General features: G+C 80.7%; 1 protein-coding gene across 1 annotated transcript; it reads left to right on the forward strand.

The window, feature by feature from the left end:
• Nucleotides 1-138: 138 nt before the first annotated feature.
• On the forward strand, nucleotides 139-16,614 carry TFR2 (transferrin receptor 2). The gene is given in 16 exon segments (XM_068929273.1): nucleotides 139-238; nucleotides 4,780-4,887; nucleotides 4,966-5,088; nucleotides 7,767-7,871; nucleotides 8,005-8,138; nucleotides 9,824-9,966; nucleotides 10,365-10,484; nucleotides 11,010-11,090; nucleotides 11,647-11,712; nucleotides 11,829-11,896; nucleotides 11,972-12,014; nucleotides 12,017-12,047; nucleotides 12,480-12,564; nucleotides 13,406-13,630; nucleotides 15,013-15,153; nucleotides 16,081-16,614. Coding segments are annotated over 16 exon segments (2,040 nt in total). The 5' UTR covers nucleotides 139-205.
• The last annotated feature ends 98 nt before the right edge of the window (nucleotides 16,615-16,712 follow it).

A 16,712-nucleotide genomic window follows, 5' to 3' on the forward strand; every position in this document is an offset into this window, starting at 1 on the left:
CCGGACGCCGGGGCCCCTCTGCCCTCCCTCCCCCGGGGTCGCTGACCGGGGCAGGCAAGGGGTGGCCAGACAGGGAGGCGCCGGGGTGGGGGCAGGCCCCGCCCCCGCCGAGGCCCCGCCCCCGCAGAGGCCCCGCCCCCTTTGCAGCCAGGGGGCCGCGGGGCAGAGCGGGGCCCAGGCTCCGGCCCCCCCGGACCCGGCCGCGATGGAGACGCTCAGGCGCTTCGTACACGGACGGGTAACGGCCCCCCCCACCCCCCAGGGGGCCCAGGCGTCCGGGACCCCCCCACCCCCCCCCAGGGAGGCCAGGCGTCCGGGACCCCCCCACCCCCCCCAGGGAGGCCAGGTGTCCGGGACCCCCCCCCACCTCCCCCAGGGGGCCCAGGCGTCCGGGACCCCCCCCACCCCCCCCAGGGAGGCCAGGCGTCCGGGACCCCCCCACCTCCCCCAGGGGGCCCAGGCGTCCGGGACCCCCCCAACCCCCCCAGGAGGCCCAGGCGTCCGGGACCCCCCCAACCCCCCCAGGAGGCCCAGGCGTCCGGGACACCCCCAACCCCCCCAGGAGGCCCAGGCGTCCGGGACACCCCCCCGACCCCCCCCAGGGGGCCCAGGCGTCCGGGACCCCCCCAACCCCCCCCAGGGGGCCCAGGCGTCCGGGATGCCCCCATGACCCCCCCCCGGGGACCTGGGTGTCTGGGACCCCCCCCCACCCCGAGAGGACCCAGGTGTCCGGGACTCCCCCCACCCCCATGATGGGGCCCAGGTGTCCGGGACCCCCCCATTCCCCCTCCCAATCCGGGACCCCCCCCCGTGATGGGGCCCAGGTGTCCGGGACCCCCCCCCGTGATGGGGCCCAGGCGTCCGGGACCCCCCCATTCCCCCCCAAATCCGGGACCCCCCCCCGTGATGGGGCCCAGGCGTCCGGGACCCCCCCATTCCCCCCCAATCCGGGCCCCCCCCCCGTGATGGGGCCCAGGCGTCCGGGACCCCCCCCATTCCCCCCCCAATCCGGGCCCCCCCCCCGTGATGGGGCCCAGGTGTCCGGGACCCCCCCATTCCCCCCCAAATCCGGGACCCCCCCGTGATGGGGCCCAGGTGTCCGGGACCCCCCCATTCCCCCCCCAATCCGGGCCCCCCCCCGTGATGGGGCCCAGGTGTCCGGGACCCCCCCATTCCCCCCCCAATCCGGGACCCCCCCGTGATGGGGCCCAGGCGTCCGGGACCCCCCCCATTCCCCCTCCCAATCCGGGACCCCCCCGTGATGGGGCCCAGGTGTCCGGGACCCCCCCCCCGTGATGGGGCCCAGGCGTCCGGGACCCCCCCATTCCCCCCCCAATCCGGGCCCCCCCCCCGTGATGGGGCCCAGGCGTCCGGGACCCCCCCATTCCCCCCCCCAATCCGGGCCCCCCCCCGTGATGGGGCCCAGGCGTCCGGGACCCCCCCATTCCCCCCCCCAATCCGGGCCCCCCCCCCGTGATGGGGCCCAGGCGTCCGGGACCCCCCCATTCCACCCCCAATCCGGGACCCCCCCCCGTGATGGGGCCCAGGCGTCCGGGACCCCCCCCCCAGGACCCAGGCGTCCGGGACCCCCCCACACCCCCGTGATGGGGCCCAGGCGTCCGGGACCCCCCCCCCGTGATGGGGCCCAGGTGTCCGGGACCCCCCCATTCCCCCCCCAATCCGGGACCCCCCCCGTGATGGGGCCCAGGCGTCCGGGACCCCCCCCCCACGACCCAGGTGTCCGGGACCCCCCCCATTCCCCCCCCAATCCGGGCCCCCCCCCGTGATGGGGCCCAGGCGTCCGGGACCCCCCCAATCCCCCCCCCCCAATCCGGGACCCCCCCGTGATGGGGCCCAGGCGTCCGGGACCCCCCCCATTCCCCCCCCCAATCCGGGACCCCCCCGTGATGGGGCCCAGGCGTCCGGGCGCTGAGGGCGGTGCGCAGGCCCCGGCGGGGGGGGCGGTGGTCTACGCCCGGCACCGCGACCCCCCCGGCGACGGCGACGCCGACCAGGACGGCTCCGTGCGGCTCCGCCCCCCGCGGGCCAGGCCCCGCCCCCGGCCCCGCCCCCGGGCCTGGCTCCGCCCCCTCCTCACCCTGCTCCTGGGCTCCGCCTCCGCCTTCCTCGCCGGTAGGACCCTCGTTAACCCCCCCGTCAGCCCCCCGTCAGCCCCCTCGTCAGCCCCCTCGTCAGCCCCATCGTCAACCCCTCGTCAACCCCCTCGTCAACCCCCCCGTCACCCCCCCGTCACCCCCCCGTCACCCCCCCGTCAGCCCCCCGTTCACCCCCCCGTCAGCCCCCCCGTCAGCCCCCCCGTCAGCCCCCTCGTTAACCCCCTCGTTAACCCCCTCGTTAACCCCCTCGTTAACCCCCTCGTCACCCCCCCGTCAGCCCCCTCGTCACCCCCTTGTCAACCGCCTCGTCAGCCCCCCGTCAGCCCCCTCGTTAACCCCCTTGTTAACCCCTCGTGACCCTCATGACCCCTCATTAACCCCATCGTCACCCTCGTGACCCTCGTTACCCCCTCATTAACCTCCTCGTCACCCCATTAACCCCCTCGTTACCCCTGTTACCCCTCGTTACCCCTCGTTACCCCTCGTTAACCCTCTCGTCACCCCCCCTCGTCACCCCCCTCGTCACCTCGTCAACCCCCTCGTGACCCTCATGACCTCTCATTAACCCCCTTGTCACCCCCTCGTGACCCTCGTTACCCCTCATTAACCCCCTCGTCACCCCTCGCTCCCACCTCGTTACTGCTCGTTACCCCTCGTTAGTGGTTACTCCCCGTTACTCCCCGTTACTCCCCGTTGCTCCCCGTTACTCACCATTTCCACCCTCGTCGCCCCCCGTCTGGCCCCGCCCCCGTCTGGCCCCGCCCCCCGTCTGGCCCCGCCCCCGTCTGGCCCCGCCCCGCAGGGCTGCTGGTGGGGGCGGGGACCCCGGGTGCCCTGCGGGGGCGGGGCGGGGGCGGGGCCGGCGCTGGAAGGCCCCGCCCCCGAGGAGGTGGAGGGCGGGGCCGGCCCCGAGGCTCCGCCCCCCTGGCCCCGCCTCCGGGAGCAGCTGCAGCGGCACCTGCGGGGGAGCGCGTGGCCGCCTGGGTGCAGTGAGTCCGGCGACCCCGACCCCCCGCGACCCCCCGCGACCCCCCGCGACCCCCCCGCGACCCCTGACCTCTGGCCTCTGACCCCGACACGACCCTGACCCCCCCGCGACCTCTGACCTCTGACCCCGCTGCGACCCCCGACCCCGCCGCGACCTCTGACCCCACCGTGACCCCGCCGCGACCCCCGACCCCGCCGCGACCTCTGACCCCACCGTGACCCCGCCACGACCCCGACCTCTGACCCCCGACCCCACCGCGGCCCCTGACCCCCGACCTCCGACTCCACCCTGACCCCCGGCCCCACCACGGCCCCGACCCCCGACCCCTGACCCCACCGTGACCCCTGACCCCTCCGTGACCCCTGACCCCTCTGTGGCCCCCCACCCTACACAGCACCTTGGCCGGGGGGGGGGAGGGTGCTGCCACCTGGGTGTGGGGCCCCCCCGACCCCGCCCTCTGCCCCGGCCCCGCCCCCTGGCCCCACCCCCACCCCTGACTCCACCCCACCTATGGCCCCTGGCTCCGCCCCGGCCCCCGCCCCCAGCCCCACCCCTTGACTCCGACCCCACCCCCTGGCCTCTGCCCTGGCCCCGCCCCCAGCTCCACCCCGGCCCCACCCCCGGCCCCTAGCCCCGCCCCTGCCCCCGGCCCCACCCCCTGCCTCCGACCCTGGCCCCGCCCCCTGGTCCCGCCCCCACCCCTGACTCCACCCCACCCTCGGCCCTCAGCCGCCCCCGGCCCCGCCCCCCGGACCCCCCGGCCCCGGCCCCGCCCCCCGGACCCCCCGGCCCCGCCCCCTGACCCCTGACCCCGCCCCCTGACCCCGCAGGCGGGTGGCGGCGGGGCCCCACGGCCCGGGCTCGCCGGGGGGGGCGGCGCTGGCCCAGGCGGTGCTGAGCGCCATGACGGGGGCGGGGCTACGGCCGGCCTGGACCCAGCGCCTGCGCCTGCCCCTGCCCCGCCCCCCCCGGTGCGTCTGTGGGGGGGGTGGGGGGGGTGGGGGGGATGGGGGGACCCCGACCCCCGACCCCCGACCCCCGACCCCCTGACCCCCGACCCCTGACCCCTGACCCCGCCCCCTGACCCTGCGCCTGCCCCTGCCCCGCCCCCCGGTGCCTCTGTGGGGGGGGGGTGGGGGGGATGGGGGGTTGGGGGGGATGGGGGGACCTCGACCCCTGACCCCCGCCCCCGACCCCTGACCCCTGACCCCGCCCCTGACCCTGACCCCGACCCCGCCCCCGACCCCGCCCCCTGACCCCGCCCCCTGACCCCGCCCCCTGACCCCTGACCCCACCCCCTGACCCTGCCCCTGACCCCACCCCCGCCCCCTGACCCACCCCCACCCCCTGACCCCACCCCTGACCCCGCCCCCTGACCCCTGACCCCACCCCCTGACCCTGACCCCGCCCCCGCCCCCCGCCCCCGCCCCCTGACCCTGCCCCCTGACCCCGCCCCCTGACCCCGCCCCCTGACCCCTGACCCCACCCCCTGACCCTGCCCCTGACCCCACCCCCGCCCCCTGACCCCACCCCTGACCCCGCCCCCTGACCCCTGACCCCACCCCCTGACCCTGCCCCTGACCCGCCCCCCGCCCCTGACCCCACCCCCTGACCCCACCCCCACCCCTGACCCCGCCCCCTGACCCCGTCCCTGACCCGGCCCCGCCCCCGCAGGGAGGGGCGCAGCTCGCTGCACTGGCTGGACGCGCAGGGCCGGAGCTGGAGCCGCTGCCCCTCGACCCGGGCGCCTTCTGCCCCTGGGGCGCCCCCGGCCAGGCCGCGGTACCGCCCCCGGCCCCCCGACCCCGCCCCCTGACCCCGCCCCCCACCCTGGCCCCGCCCTGACCCCGCCCCCCGCAGGGGGGGCTGCTGTACGGGCACTACGGGCGCCCGCGGGACCTGGCGGCTCTGCGGCGCCGGGGGGAGTCGCCGCGCGGGAACCTGCTGCTGCTGCGCCTGGGCCGGGGCAGCGCCGCCCGCAAGGTGGGCCGGACGCCGGGGCCCCTCGGACGCCGGGGCCCCTCGGGGCTGGGGGGGCGGCGCCGCCCGCAAGGTGGGCCGGACGCCGGGGCCCCTCGGACGCCGGGGCCCCTCGGGGCTGGGGGGGCGGCGCCCACAAGGTGGGCCGGACGCCGGGGCCCCTCGGACGCCTGGGCCCCTCGGGGCTGGGGGGGCAGCGCCCACAAGGTGGGCCGGACGCCGGGGCCCCTCGGACGCCGGGGCCCCTCGGGGCTGGGGGGGCCGGGGCAGCGCCACCCGCAAGGTGGGCCGGACGCCGGGGCCCCTCGGACGCCGGGGCCCCTCGGGGGCTGGGGGGGCGCCGCCCGCAAGGTGGGCCGGACGCCGGGGCCCCTCGGACGCCCGGGGCCCCTCGGGGCTGGGGGGGCGCCGCCCGCAAGGTGGGCCGGACGCCGGGGCCCCTCGGACGCCGGGGCCCCTCGGGGCTGGGGGGGCGGCGCCGCCCGCAAGGTGGGCCGGACGCCGGGGCCCCTCGGACGCCGGGGCCCCTCGGGGCTGGGGGGGCCGGGGCAGCGCCGCCCGCAAGGTGGGCCTGACGCCGGGGCCCCTCGGACGCCGGGGCCCCTCGGGGCTGGGGGGGGCGGCGCGCCCGCAAGGTGGGCCGGACGCCGGGGCCCCTCGGATGCCGGGGCCCCTCGGGGCTGGGGGGGGCCGGGGCAGCGCCGCCCGCAAGGTGGGCCCGGACGCCGGGGCCCCTCGGACGCCGGGGCCCCTCGGGGCTGGGGGGGCGGCGCCGCCCGCAAGGTGGGCCGGACGCCGGGGCCCCTCGGACGCCGGGGCCCCTCGGGGCTGGGGGGCGGCGCCGCCCACAAGGTGGGCCGGACGCCGGGGCCCCTCGGACGCCGGGGCCCCTCGGGGCTGGGGGGGGCAGCGCCGCCCGCAAGGTGGGCCGGACGCCGGGGCCCCTCGGACGCCGGGGCCCCTCGGGCTGGGGGGGGGCGGCGCCGCCCACAAGGTGGGCCGGACGCCGGGGCCCTCGGACGCCGGGGCCCCTCGGGGCTGGGGGGGGCCGGGGCAGCGCCGCCCGCAAGGTGGGCCGGACGCCGGGGCCCCTCGGACGCCGGGGCCCCTCGGGGCTGGGGGGGCCGGGGCAGCGCCGCCCGCAAGGTGGGCCGGACGCCGGGGCCCCTCGGACGCCAGGGCCCCTCGGGGCTGGGGGGGGCCGGGGCAGCGCCGCCCGCAAGGTGGGCCGGACGCCGGGGCCCCTCGGACGCCGGGGCCCCTCGGGGCTGGGGGGGCGCCGCCCGCAAGGTGGGCCGGACGCCGGGGCCCCTCGGACGCCGGGGCCCCTCGGGGCTGGGGGGCGCCGCCCACAAGGTGGGCCGGACGCCGGGGCCCCTCGGACGCCGGGGCCCCTCGGGGCTGGGGGGGGCGGCGCCGCCCGCAAGGTGGGCCGGACGCCGGGGCCCCTCGGACGCCGGGGCCCCTCGGGGCTGGGGGGGCCGGGGCAGCGCCGCCCGCAAGGTGGGCCTGACGCCGGGGCCCCTCGGACGCCGGGGGCCCCTCGGGGCTGGGGGGGCGGCGCCGCCCGCAAGGTGGGCCGGACGCCGGGGCCCCTCGGATGCCGGGGCCCCTCGGGGCTGGGGGGGGCCGGGGCAGCGCCGCCCGCAAGGTGGGCCGGACGCCGGGGCCCCTCGGACGCCGGGGCCCCTCGGGGCTGGGGGGGCGGCGCCGCCCGCAAGGTGGGCCGGACGCCGGGGCCCCTCGGACGCCGGGGCCCCTCGGGGCTGGGGGGGGCGGCGCCGCCCACAAGGTGGGCCGGACGCCGGGGCCCCTCGGACGCCGGGGGCCCCTCGGGGCTGGGGGGGCGGCGCCGCCCGCAAGGTGGGCCGGACGCCGGGGCCCCTCGGACGCCGGGGCCCCTCGGGGCTGGGGGGGGCCGGGGCAGCGCGCCCGCAAGGTGGGCGGACGCCGGGGCCCTCGGACGCCGGGGCCCCTCGGGGCTGGGGGGGCCGGGGCAGCGCCGCCCGCAAGGTGGGCCGGACGCCGGGGCCCCTCGGACGCCAGGGCCCCTCGGGGCTGGGGGGGGCCGGGGCAGCGCCGCCCGCAAGGTGGGCCGGACGCCGGGGCCCCTCGGACGCCGGGGCCCCTCGGGCTGGGGGGGGCAGCGCCGCCCGCAAGGTGGGCCGGACGCCGGGGCCCCTCGGACGCCGGGGCCCCTCGGGGCTGGGGGGGTGGCGCCGCCCGCAAGGTGGGCCGGACGCCGGGGCCCCTCGGACGCCGGGGCCCCTCGGGGCTGGGGGGGGCAGCGCCGCCCGCAAGGTGGGCCGGACGCCGGGGCCCCCTCGGACGCCGGGGCCCCTCGGGGCTGGGGGGGCAGCGCCGCCCGCAAGGTGGGCCGGACGCCGGGGCCCCTCGGACGCCTGGGCCCCTCGGACGCCGGGGCCCCTCGGGGCTGGGGGGGGCGGCGCCGCCCGCAAGGTGGGCCGGACGCCGGGGCCCCTCGGACGCCGGGGCCCCTCGGGGCTGGGGGGGGCGGCGCCGCCCGCAAGGTGGGCCGGACGCCGGGGCCCCTCGGACGCCGGGACCCTCAGGGGGGGTCTCACTGGGGTCTCCGGCCCCCGTTCCCGGACGCCTGGGCCCCTCAGGGAGGGTCTCAGTGGGGGTCTCCGGCCCCCGTTCCCGGACGCCTGGGCCCGCAGGTGGCGTTGGCGGAGGCGGCGGGCGCCGTCGGGGTCCTGCTCTACCCGGACCCCCGGGACGCGGCCGGCGCCGAGCTGGGACCCGACACGGCCGTGTCCGTGCACGTGAGCGGGGGGCGCCGGGGGGTGACGGCGCGCGGGGGGGGTGACGGCGCGCGGGGGGGGGGTGACGGCGCGCGGGGGGGGTGACGGCGCGCGGGGGGGGTGACGGCGCGGTGACGGCCGCGGTGACGCCGCAGTGCAGCCGGGCGCGGGGGACCCCTACAGCCGCGGCTTCGCCGCCTTCGGGGCGCGGCCGCCCCCCCGGCGCCCCCCGGGGCTGCCCGCATCCCCGCCCAGCCCCTGGCCCCCCGCACCCGCCCGCCTCCTCAGGTAGCCCGGACGCCGGGGCCCTGCCCCCCCTCCCCCCCCCGGGGCTCGTTAGCGGCGGCTGGGGGTAACTAGCCCTCGTCAGCCTGGGACGGGGCTCAGCTGGGGCAGCCCGGACGCCTGGGCCCCGTGGGAGCTCCCGGACGCCTGGGCCCCTGGGAGGTCCCGGACGCCTGGGCCCTGGGGAGGGGGTGGGACCTCCCGGACACCTGGGCCCCCTGGGAGGTCCCGGACACCTGGGCCCCCGGGGAGGGGGTGGGACCTCCCGGACACCTGGGCCCCCTGGGACCTCCCGGACACCTGGGCCCCCGGGGAGGGGGTGGGGGCTCCCGGACGCCAGGGCCCCCGGAGGCGGCTGACGCAGGGCCGCAGGGTGCTGGGGGCTCCCGGACACCTGGGCCCCCTGGGAGGTCCGGACGCCTGGGCCCCCGGGGAGGGGGTGGGACCTCCCGGACACCTGGGCCCCCTGGGACCTCCCGGACACCTGGGCCCCCGGGGAGGGGTGGGGGCTCCCGGACACCTGGGCCCCCTGGGAGGTCCCGGACGCCTGGGCCCCCGGGGAGGGGGTGCGGGCTCCTGGACACCTGGGCCCCCTGGGAAGTCCCGGATGCCTGGGCCCCCGGGGAGGGGGTGGGACCTCCCGGACACCTGGGCCCCCTGGGAAGTCCCGGATGCCTGGGCCCCCGGGGAGGGGGTGGGACCTCCCGGACACCTGGGCCCCCTGGGACCTCCCGGACACCTGGGCCCTCGGAGGCGGCTGACGCGGGGCCGCAGGGTGCTGGGGGCTCCCCGGACACCTGGGCCCCCTGGGAAGTCCCGGACGGCTGGGCCCCCGGGGAGGGGGTGGGACCTCCCGGACACCTGGGCCCCCTGGGACCTCCCGGACACCTGGGCCCCTGGGAGCTCCCGGACGCCTGGGCCCCCGGGGAGGGGGTGGGGGCTCCCGGACGCCTGGGCCCCCGGGGAGGGGGTCGGGGCCCCCGGACGCCGGGGCCCCCGGAGGCGGCTGACGCGGGGCCGCAGGGTGCTGGGGGCTCCCGGACACCTGGGCCTCCTGGGAGGTCCCGGACACCTGGGCCCCCGGGGAGGGGGTGGGACCTCCCGGACACCTGGGCCCCCTGGGACCTCCTGGACACCTGGGCCCCCTGGGAGGGGGTGGGGGCTCCCGGACGCCTGGGCCCCCGGAGGTGGCTGACGCGGGGCCGCAGGGCGCTGGGGGCTCCCGGACGCCTGGGCCCCCGGGGAGGGGGTGGGACCTCCCGGACGCCTGGGCCCCCTGGGAAGTCCCGGACGGCTGGGCCCCCGGGAGGGGGTGGGGGCTCCCGGACGCCTGGGCCCCCGGGGAGGGGATGGGGGCTCCCGGACGCCTGGGCCCCAGGAGAGGGAAGGGGGAGCTCCCGGACACCTGGGCCCTGGGAGCTCCCGGACGCCTGGGCCCCCCGGGGAGGGGGTGGGGGCTCCCAGACGCCGGGGCCCCCGGAGGCGGCTGACGCGGGGCCGCAGGGCGCTGGGGGCTCCCGGACACCTGGGCCCCCTGGGAGGTCCCGGACGCCTGGGCCCCCGGGGAGGGGGTGGGACCTCCCGGACACCTGGGCCCCCTGGGACCTCCCGGACACCTGGGCCCCCGGGGAGGGGGTGGGGGCCCCCGGACGCCGGGGCCCCCGGAGGCGGCTGACGCGGGGCCGCAGGGCGCTGGGGGCTCCCGGACGCCTGGGCCCGGCGGGGGGGGCGGCCCGGCCCCGGCCCCGGCTGCGGCTCCGCGTGGCCCTGGAGGAGGCGCCGGTCGCCATCACCAACGTCTTCGCCGCCCTCCCGGGGCGCCTGGAGCCCGGTGCGGGGGCGGGGCCAGACCGGGGGCGGGGCCAGACCGGGGGGCGTGGTCAGACCGGGGGGTGTGGTCAGACCGGGGGTGGAGCCAGACTGGGGTGGGACCAAGGGGGTGGGGCCAGGGGGCGGGGACTCAGGGCATGGGAGGTCTCAGCCTGGGGAAAGGGCTCAGGGTGGGGCAATCTGGGGGCGGGGCTAACACTGGGGGCGGGGCTAACACTGGGGGCGGGGCTACTCCTAGGGGTGGGGCTTAGGGTCTGGGTCAGGGATAAGGGCCTGGGTGGGGCCAACCTGGTGGGAGGGGCTTGGGGCTTGGGGGGTGGGGCTAACCCCAGGGATGGGGCCGGGCTGAGGGGGGTGGGGATGGGGGCGTGGCCAGCCCCGGCTGACCCCGCCCCCCAGACCATTACGTCATCGTGGGGGCGCAGCGGGATTCGCTGGGGCCGGGGGCGGCGGGGTCGGGGGTCGGCACCGCCCTCCTGCTGGAGCTGGCCCAGGCCTTCGCCGCCATGGTGCGGGACGGTAAGGGCGGGGCCAGGGGGTGGGGCCAAAGGAGGGGCGGGGCAAGGGGCGGGGCCTGCGGGCAGCTGCCATGTACAAGGCAGCGCTGGGGCAGCCAGCTGGGCCTGGAGGGGGGTCCCGGACGCCTGGGCCCCTCAGGGGTTGGGGGGGTCCCGGACGCCTGGGCCCTTGGGCGTTGGGGGGTCCCGGCCGCCTGGGCCCCTCAGGGGTTGGGGGGGGTCCCGGCCGCCTGGGCCCCTCAGGGGTTGGGGGGTCCCGGCCGCCTGGGCCCCTCAGGCGTTGGGGGGGTCCCGGCCGCCTGGGCCCCTCAGGGGTTGGGGGGTCCCGGCCGCCTGGGCCCCTCAGGGGTTGGGGGGGTCCCGGACGCCTGGGCCCCTCAAGGGTTGGGGGGGGGTCCCGGCCGCCTGGGCCCCTCAGGGGTTGGGGGGGGTCCCGGCCACCTGGGCCCTTGGGCGTTGGGGGGTCCCGGACGCCTGGGCCCCTGGGTGCTGGTGGCGCCCGGACGCCTGGGTCCCTGCGGTGCAGGGCTGCAGCTGCGGCGCACGCTGCTGTTCGCGAGCTGGGACGCGGGCGACTACGGGCACGTGGGGGCCATGGAGTGGCTGGAGGGTGAGCCCGGACGCCTGGGCCCCCTGGGGGAGGGGTCGCCCGGACGCCTGGGCCCCTCGTTGGGGAGGCCCGGACGCCTGGGCCCCCCGGGGAGGGGGGCGCCCGGACGCCTGGGCCCCTCGTTGGGGAGGCCCGGACGCCTGGGCCCCCCGGGGGGAGGGGGACGCCCGGGCGCCTGGGCCCTCGTTGGGGGCGCCCGGACGCCTGGGCCCCCCGGGGGAGGGGGGGCACCCGGACGCCTGGGCCCCTCGTTGGGGAGGCCCGGACGCCTGGGCCCCCCCGGGGGAGGGGGGCGCCCGGACGCCTGGGCCCCTCGTTGGGGAGGCCCGGACGCCTGGGCCCCCCGGGGGAGGGGGGCGCCCGGACGCCTGGGCCCCTCGTTGGGGAGGCCCGGACGCCTGGGCCCCCCGGAGGAGGGGTCGCCCGGACGCCTGGGCCCCTCGTTGGGGAGGCCCGGACGCCTGGGCCCCCCGGGGGAGGGGGGCGCCTGGACGCCTGGCCCCTCGTTGGGGAGGCCCGGACGCCTGGGCCCCCCACGAGCCCTGCGTCCCCCAGGGGTACCCGGCTCTGCTGCACCAGAAGGCCGTGGCCTACATCAGCCTGGACCGGGCCGTGCTGGGTGAGGCGCCCGGACGCCTGGGCCCCCCCAGGGAGAGGGGGCGCCCGGACGCCTGGGCCCCCCGAGGGGGACGCCCGGACGCCGGGGCCCCCTGAGCTGTGCCCGGGCCGCCGCAGGTGACGACCGTTTCCTGGCCAAGACGAGCCCCATGCTGGTGAGCCTCATCGAGAGCGCCCTGCGGCAGGTGAGGCGCCCGGACGCCTGGGCCCCGCGCCGGGGCGGGGGGGTCCCGCGCCCGCTCACCCCCCCCCCCCCGCAGGTCGACAGCCCCAACGAGAGCGGGAAGAGCCTCTTCGAGCAGGTCACGCGCCCGGGCGGCCCTGGGAGAGCGACGTGTGAGCCCGGACGCCGGGGCCCCTCGGGGGGGGGGGGGAGGGTGCCCGGATGCCTGGACCCCTGGGACGAGGGGCACCCGCATGCTGGGACGGGGGGGCGCCCGGACGCCTGGGCCCCTGGGGGGTGGGGGGGGCACCCGGACGCCTGGGCCCCTGGGGGTTGGGGGGGGCGCCCGGACGCCGGGGCCCCTCAGGGGGTGGGGTGACGCCTGGGCCCCTGGGGGGTGGGGGGACGCCTGGGGGGGCATCAGGGTGCCCGGACGCCTGGGCCCCGAGGGGGTGGATGCCCGGGTCCCTGGACGGGTCTATGGGGGGGTGGCGGGCTCTCCCGGACGCCTGGGCCCCTCGGAGGGGGAGGGAGGGGCGCCCGGACGCCTGGGCCCCTGTGTCAGGGGGCCGCCCGGACGCCTGGGTCCCTGCCGCCCGCGCCAGGATCCGGCCGCTGACGCTGGAGAGCGGCGCCTACCCCTTCACCGCCGCCGCCGGCGTCCCCGCCGTCGAGCTCTGCTTCACCGAGGTGCCGCCCCCCCACGACCCCCCCCCACGGCCCCCTCCCACGGCCCCCTCCACGGCCCCCCTCCACGGCCCCCCCCCACGACCCCCCCACGACCCCCCCCACGGCCCCCCACGGCCCCCCACGGCCCCAGCCCTGTGCGTCCCCAGCACGTCCCCAGCACGTCCCCGGCCCCCCCACGGCCCCCCCCACGGCCCCCCCACGGCCCCACCGTGTCCCCATGCCACCCCCTATGCCATCCCCATGTCCCCCCGTGTCCCCGTCCCCCTCTGTCCCCCCATGTCCCCTGCATCCCCCCCGCGTCCCCATGTCCCCCGTGTCCCCTGCCATCCCCGTCCCCCCCATATCCCCCCCATATCCCCCCATGTCCCCATGCTGCCGTGTCCCCCCATCCCCCGTGTCCCCCCCATGTCCCCCCCGTGTCCCCGTGTCCCCCCATTCCCCCCGCCGTCCCCCCCACGTCCCCTGCATCCCCCCGCGTCCCCATGTCCCCCCGTGTCCCCCCCGTCCCCCATCCCCTGTGTCCCCCCGTATCCCCCCATATCCCCCCCGTGTCCCCCCCGTGTCCCCACGTCCCCCACATCCCCTGCATCCCCCCGTGTCCCCCCCGTCCCCCCCATCTCCCATGTCCCCCCGTGTCCCCCCCGTGTCCCCCATCCCTCGTGTCCCCCCCGTGTCCCCATGCTGCACCGTGTCCCCCCCGTCCCCGCGTCCCCTCTGTCCCCCGTCCCCCCCGTGTCCCCCCCCGTCTCCCCCGCATCCCCTCCGTCCCCCCCTCCGTCCCCCCCTCCGTCCCCCCCCGTCTCCCGTCCCCCCCCCGTCCCCACGGCCCGGTGCCCGGCAGGCGGGGGCGGCGGGGGGCTACGCGGCGCTGGGCTCCCCCGAGGACACGGGCGGCCGGCTGCGGCGGCGCCTGCGGGGACGGCTGCCGGCGGTGGCCCGGGCGGTGGCCGCGGTGGCCGGGCTCCTGCTGCTGCGCCTGGGCCACCAGCCGCTGCTGCCCCTCGAGCCGGCCGCCCAGGCGGCGGCCATGCTGCGCGCCCTGGCGCCCCTGGCCCGGCCCCCCCAGGTGGGACTGGGGGCGCTGGGGGGGCTGGGGGGCTGGGGGGGAGTGGGGGGACCCTGGCCTGGCCCCCCCAGGTGGGACTGGGGGCGCTGGGGGGGCTGGGGGGGAGTGGGGGGACCCTGGCCCGGCCCCCCCAGGTGGGACTGGGGGCGCTGGGGGGAGTGGGGGGAGTGGGGGGACTGGGGGGGAGTGGGGAGACTGGGGGGGCTGGGGGGACCCTGGCCCGGCCCCCCCAGGTGCGACTGGGGCGCTGGGGGGCACTGGGGGGGAGTGGGGGGGGACTGGGGGGGCTGGGGGCACTGGGGGCACTGGGGGGGACTGGGGGGGAGTGGGGGGACCCTGGCCCGGCCCCCCCAGGTGGGACTGGGGGCGCTGGGGGGGCTGGGGGGGAGTGGGGGGACCCTGGCCCGGCCCCCCCAGGTGGGACTGGGGGCGCTGGGGGGAGTGGGGGGACTGGGGGGGAGTGGGGAGACTGGGGGGGCTGGGGGGACCCTGGCCCGGCCCCCCCAGGTGCGACTGGGGGCGCTGGGGGGGCTGGGAGGGACTGGGAGGGACTGGGGGGACTGGGGGGGCTGGGAGCACTGGGGGGGACTGGGGGGGGCTGGGGGGGCTGGGGGGACCCTGGCCCGGCCCCCCCAGGTGGGACTGGGGGCACTGGGGGGCACTGGGGGGGGACTGGGGGGACTGGGGGGGCTGGGGGCACTGGGGGCACTGGGGGGGACTGGGGGGGAGTGGGGGGACCCTGGCCCGGCCCCCCCAGGTGCGACTGGGGGCACTGGGGAGACTGGGGGGGACTGGGGGGGAGTGGGGGGACCCTGGCCCGGCCCCCCCAGGTGGGACTGGGGGGCACTGGGGGGGCACTGGGGGGAGTGGGGGGGACTGGGGGCACTGGGGAGACTGGGGGGACCCTGGCCTGGCCCCCCCAGGTTTGACTCGGGGGAGTGGGGGGGACTGGGGGGGAGTGGGGGGACCCTGGCCCGGCCCCCCCAGGTGGGACTGGGAGGGACTGGGGAGACTGGGGGGACCCTGGCGCCCCTGGCCCGGCCCCCCAGGTGGGACTGGGGGGGCTGGGGAGACTGGGGGGGGACTGGGGGCGCTGGGGGGACCCTGGCCCGGTCCCCCCAGGTGCGACGGGGGGCACTGGGGGGCACTGGGAGGGACTGAGGGGGCTTGTGTCATGCGTGCGGCGGTTGTGTCAGGCGTGCGTGGGTGTCGCATCACCGGCGCAGGGGTGACACGCGTGCGAGGGTGGCGTCAGGCGGCCGCGGGGGCGGCGTCAGGCGGCCGCGGGGGTGAGGGCCGCGGGGGCGGCGTCAGGCGGCCGCGGGGGTGAGGGGCGCGGGGGTGGCGTCAGGCGGGCGCGGGGGTGACGCGGGGGGCGGCAGGGCCGGGCGCTGCCGCTGCAGTGGTTGTACTCGGCGCGGGGCGACGTGGCGCGAGCGGCCGCCGGGCTGCGCCGGGAGATCGCCGGCTCCGAGGAGGCCAACGAGCGCCTGCAGCGGCGCTTCAACGCCCGCATCATGGCCGTGAGTGTCACCGCGTCACCGCGTCACCCCCACCGCGTCACCCCACCGCGTCCCATCCCGTCCCCCAACGCCCGCATCATGGCCGTGAGTGTCACCGCGTCACCGCGTCACCCCACCGCGCCACCGCGTCCCATCCTGTCCCCCAACGCCCGCATCATGGCCGTGAGTGTCACCACGTCACCGCGTCACCCCCACCGCGTCACCCCACCGCGTCACCCCACCGCGTCCCATCCCGTCCCCCAACGCCCGCATCATGGCCGTGAGTGTCACCGCGTCACCGCGTCACCCCCACCGCATCACCCCGTCCCATCCCATCCCCCACCGCCCGCATCATGGCCGTGAGTGTCACCGCGTCACCGCGTCACCCCACCGCGTCACCCCACCGCGTCACCCCCACGTGTCACCCCACCACGCCACCGCGTCCCATCCCATCCCCCACCGCCCGCATCATGGCCGTGTCACCCGCGTCACCCGCACTGCGTCACCCCTACTGTCACCCCATTCCTCCTGTCCCCCAACACCTGCATCATGGCCGTGAGTGTCCCCACCACTGTGTCACCCCTGTCCCCCAACACCAGCATCATGGCCATCAGTGTCACCCGCACCACGTCACCCGTGCCACCGTGTCACCGGCACCACATCCCCCCCGGTCCCCCAACACCTGCATCACGGCCATGAGCATCACCCGCATTGCCGTGTCACCCGTGCTGCACCCCCCCATCACTTGTCACCCACACCATGTCACCCGCACCGCCGCGTCACCCACACTGTGTCACCCGCCCCCCATCACTTGTCCCCCGCCCCGGGTCCCCCGCCCCGTGTCACCCGCCCCCCCATCACTTGTCCCCCGCCCCGGGTCCCCCGCCCCGTGTCACCCGCCCCCCTCACTTGTCACCCGCCCCGCGTCACCCGTCCCCGCGCCGGCAGGTGGAGGCGGCGCTGCTGTCGCCCTTCGTGTCGCCGCTGGCCGCCCCCTTCCGCCACGTGCTGCTGGGCCGGGGGGGGCACACGGTGGCGGCGCTGGGGGCGGCGCTGGGCCGCCCGGGGGGGGCCGGGGCCGGCGGCCGCCTGCGCCTGCGCCTGGCCCTGCTGGCCCGCACCCTGCGCGGCGCCGCCCGCGCCCTGGCCGGGGACGCCGGGGCCCTCGGCGGCGACGGGGACGGCGACAGGGACGACGACGAGCTCGGGGACGCCGGGGCCCCCGGCGACGCCTGGGCCCCCGAGGACGCCTGGGCCCCCGACGAGCCCGGCGACGCCTGGGCCCCCGAGGACGACGGCGACTACGGCCCCGACGGGGACGCCTGGGCCCCCGGGGACGCCGAGGACACCTGGGCCCCCGAGGACGCCTGGGCCCCCGAGGACCCCGAGGACGCCTGGGGCCCCCCGACCCTCCTGGGGACGCCTGGGCCCGCAGCGACGCCGGGGACGCCTGGGCCCCCCCCGGACACTGGGGCCCCCTGACTTCCCCCACCCGCCGCCCCAGGGACGCCTGGGCCCCTGAGGACGCCTGGGCCCCCCCCGGACACTGGGGCCCCCTGACCTTCCCCGCCAACCGCCCT

The sequence above is a fragment of the Struthio camelus genome, unplaced genomic scaffold, assembly GCF_040807025.1.
Source record: "Struthio camelus isolate bStrCam1 unplaced genomic scaffold, bStrCam1.hap1 HAP1_SCAFFOLD_139, whole genome shotgun sequence".
Lineage (NCBI taxonomy): Eukaryota > Metazoa > Chordata > Aves > Struthioniformes > Struthionidae > Struthio > Struthio camelus.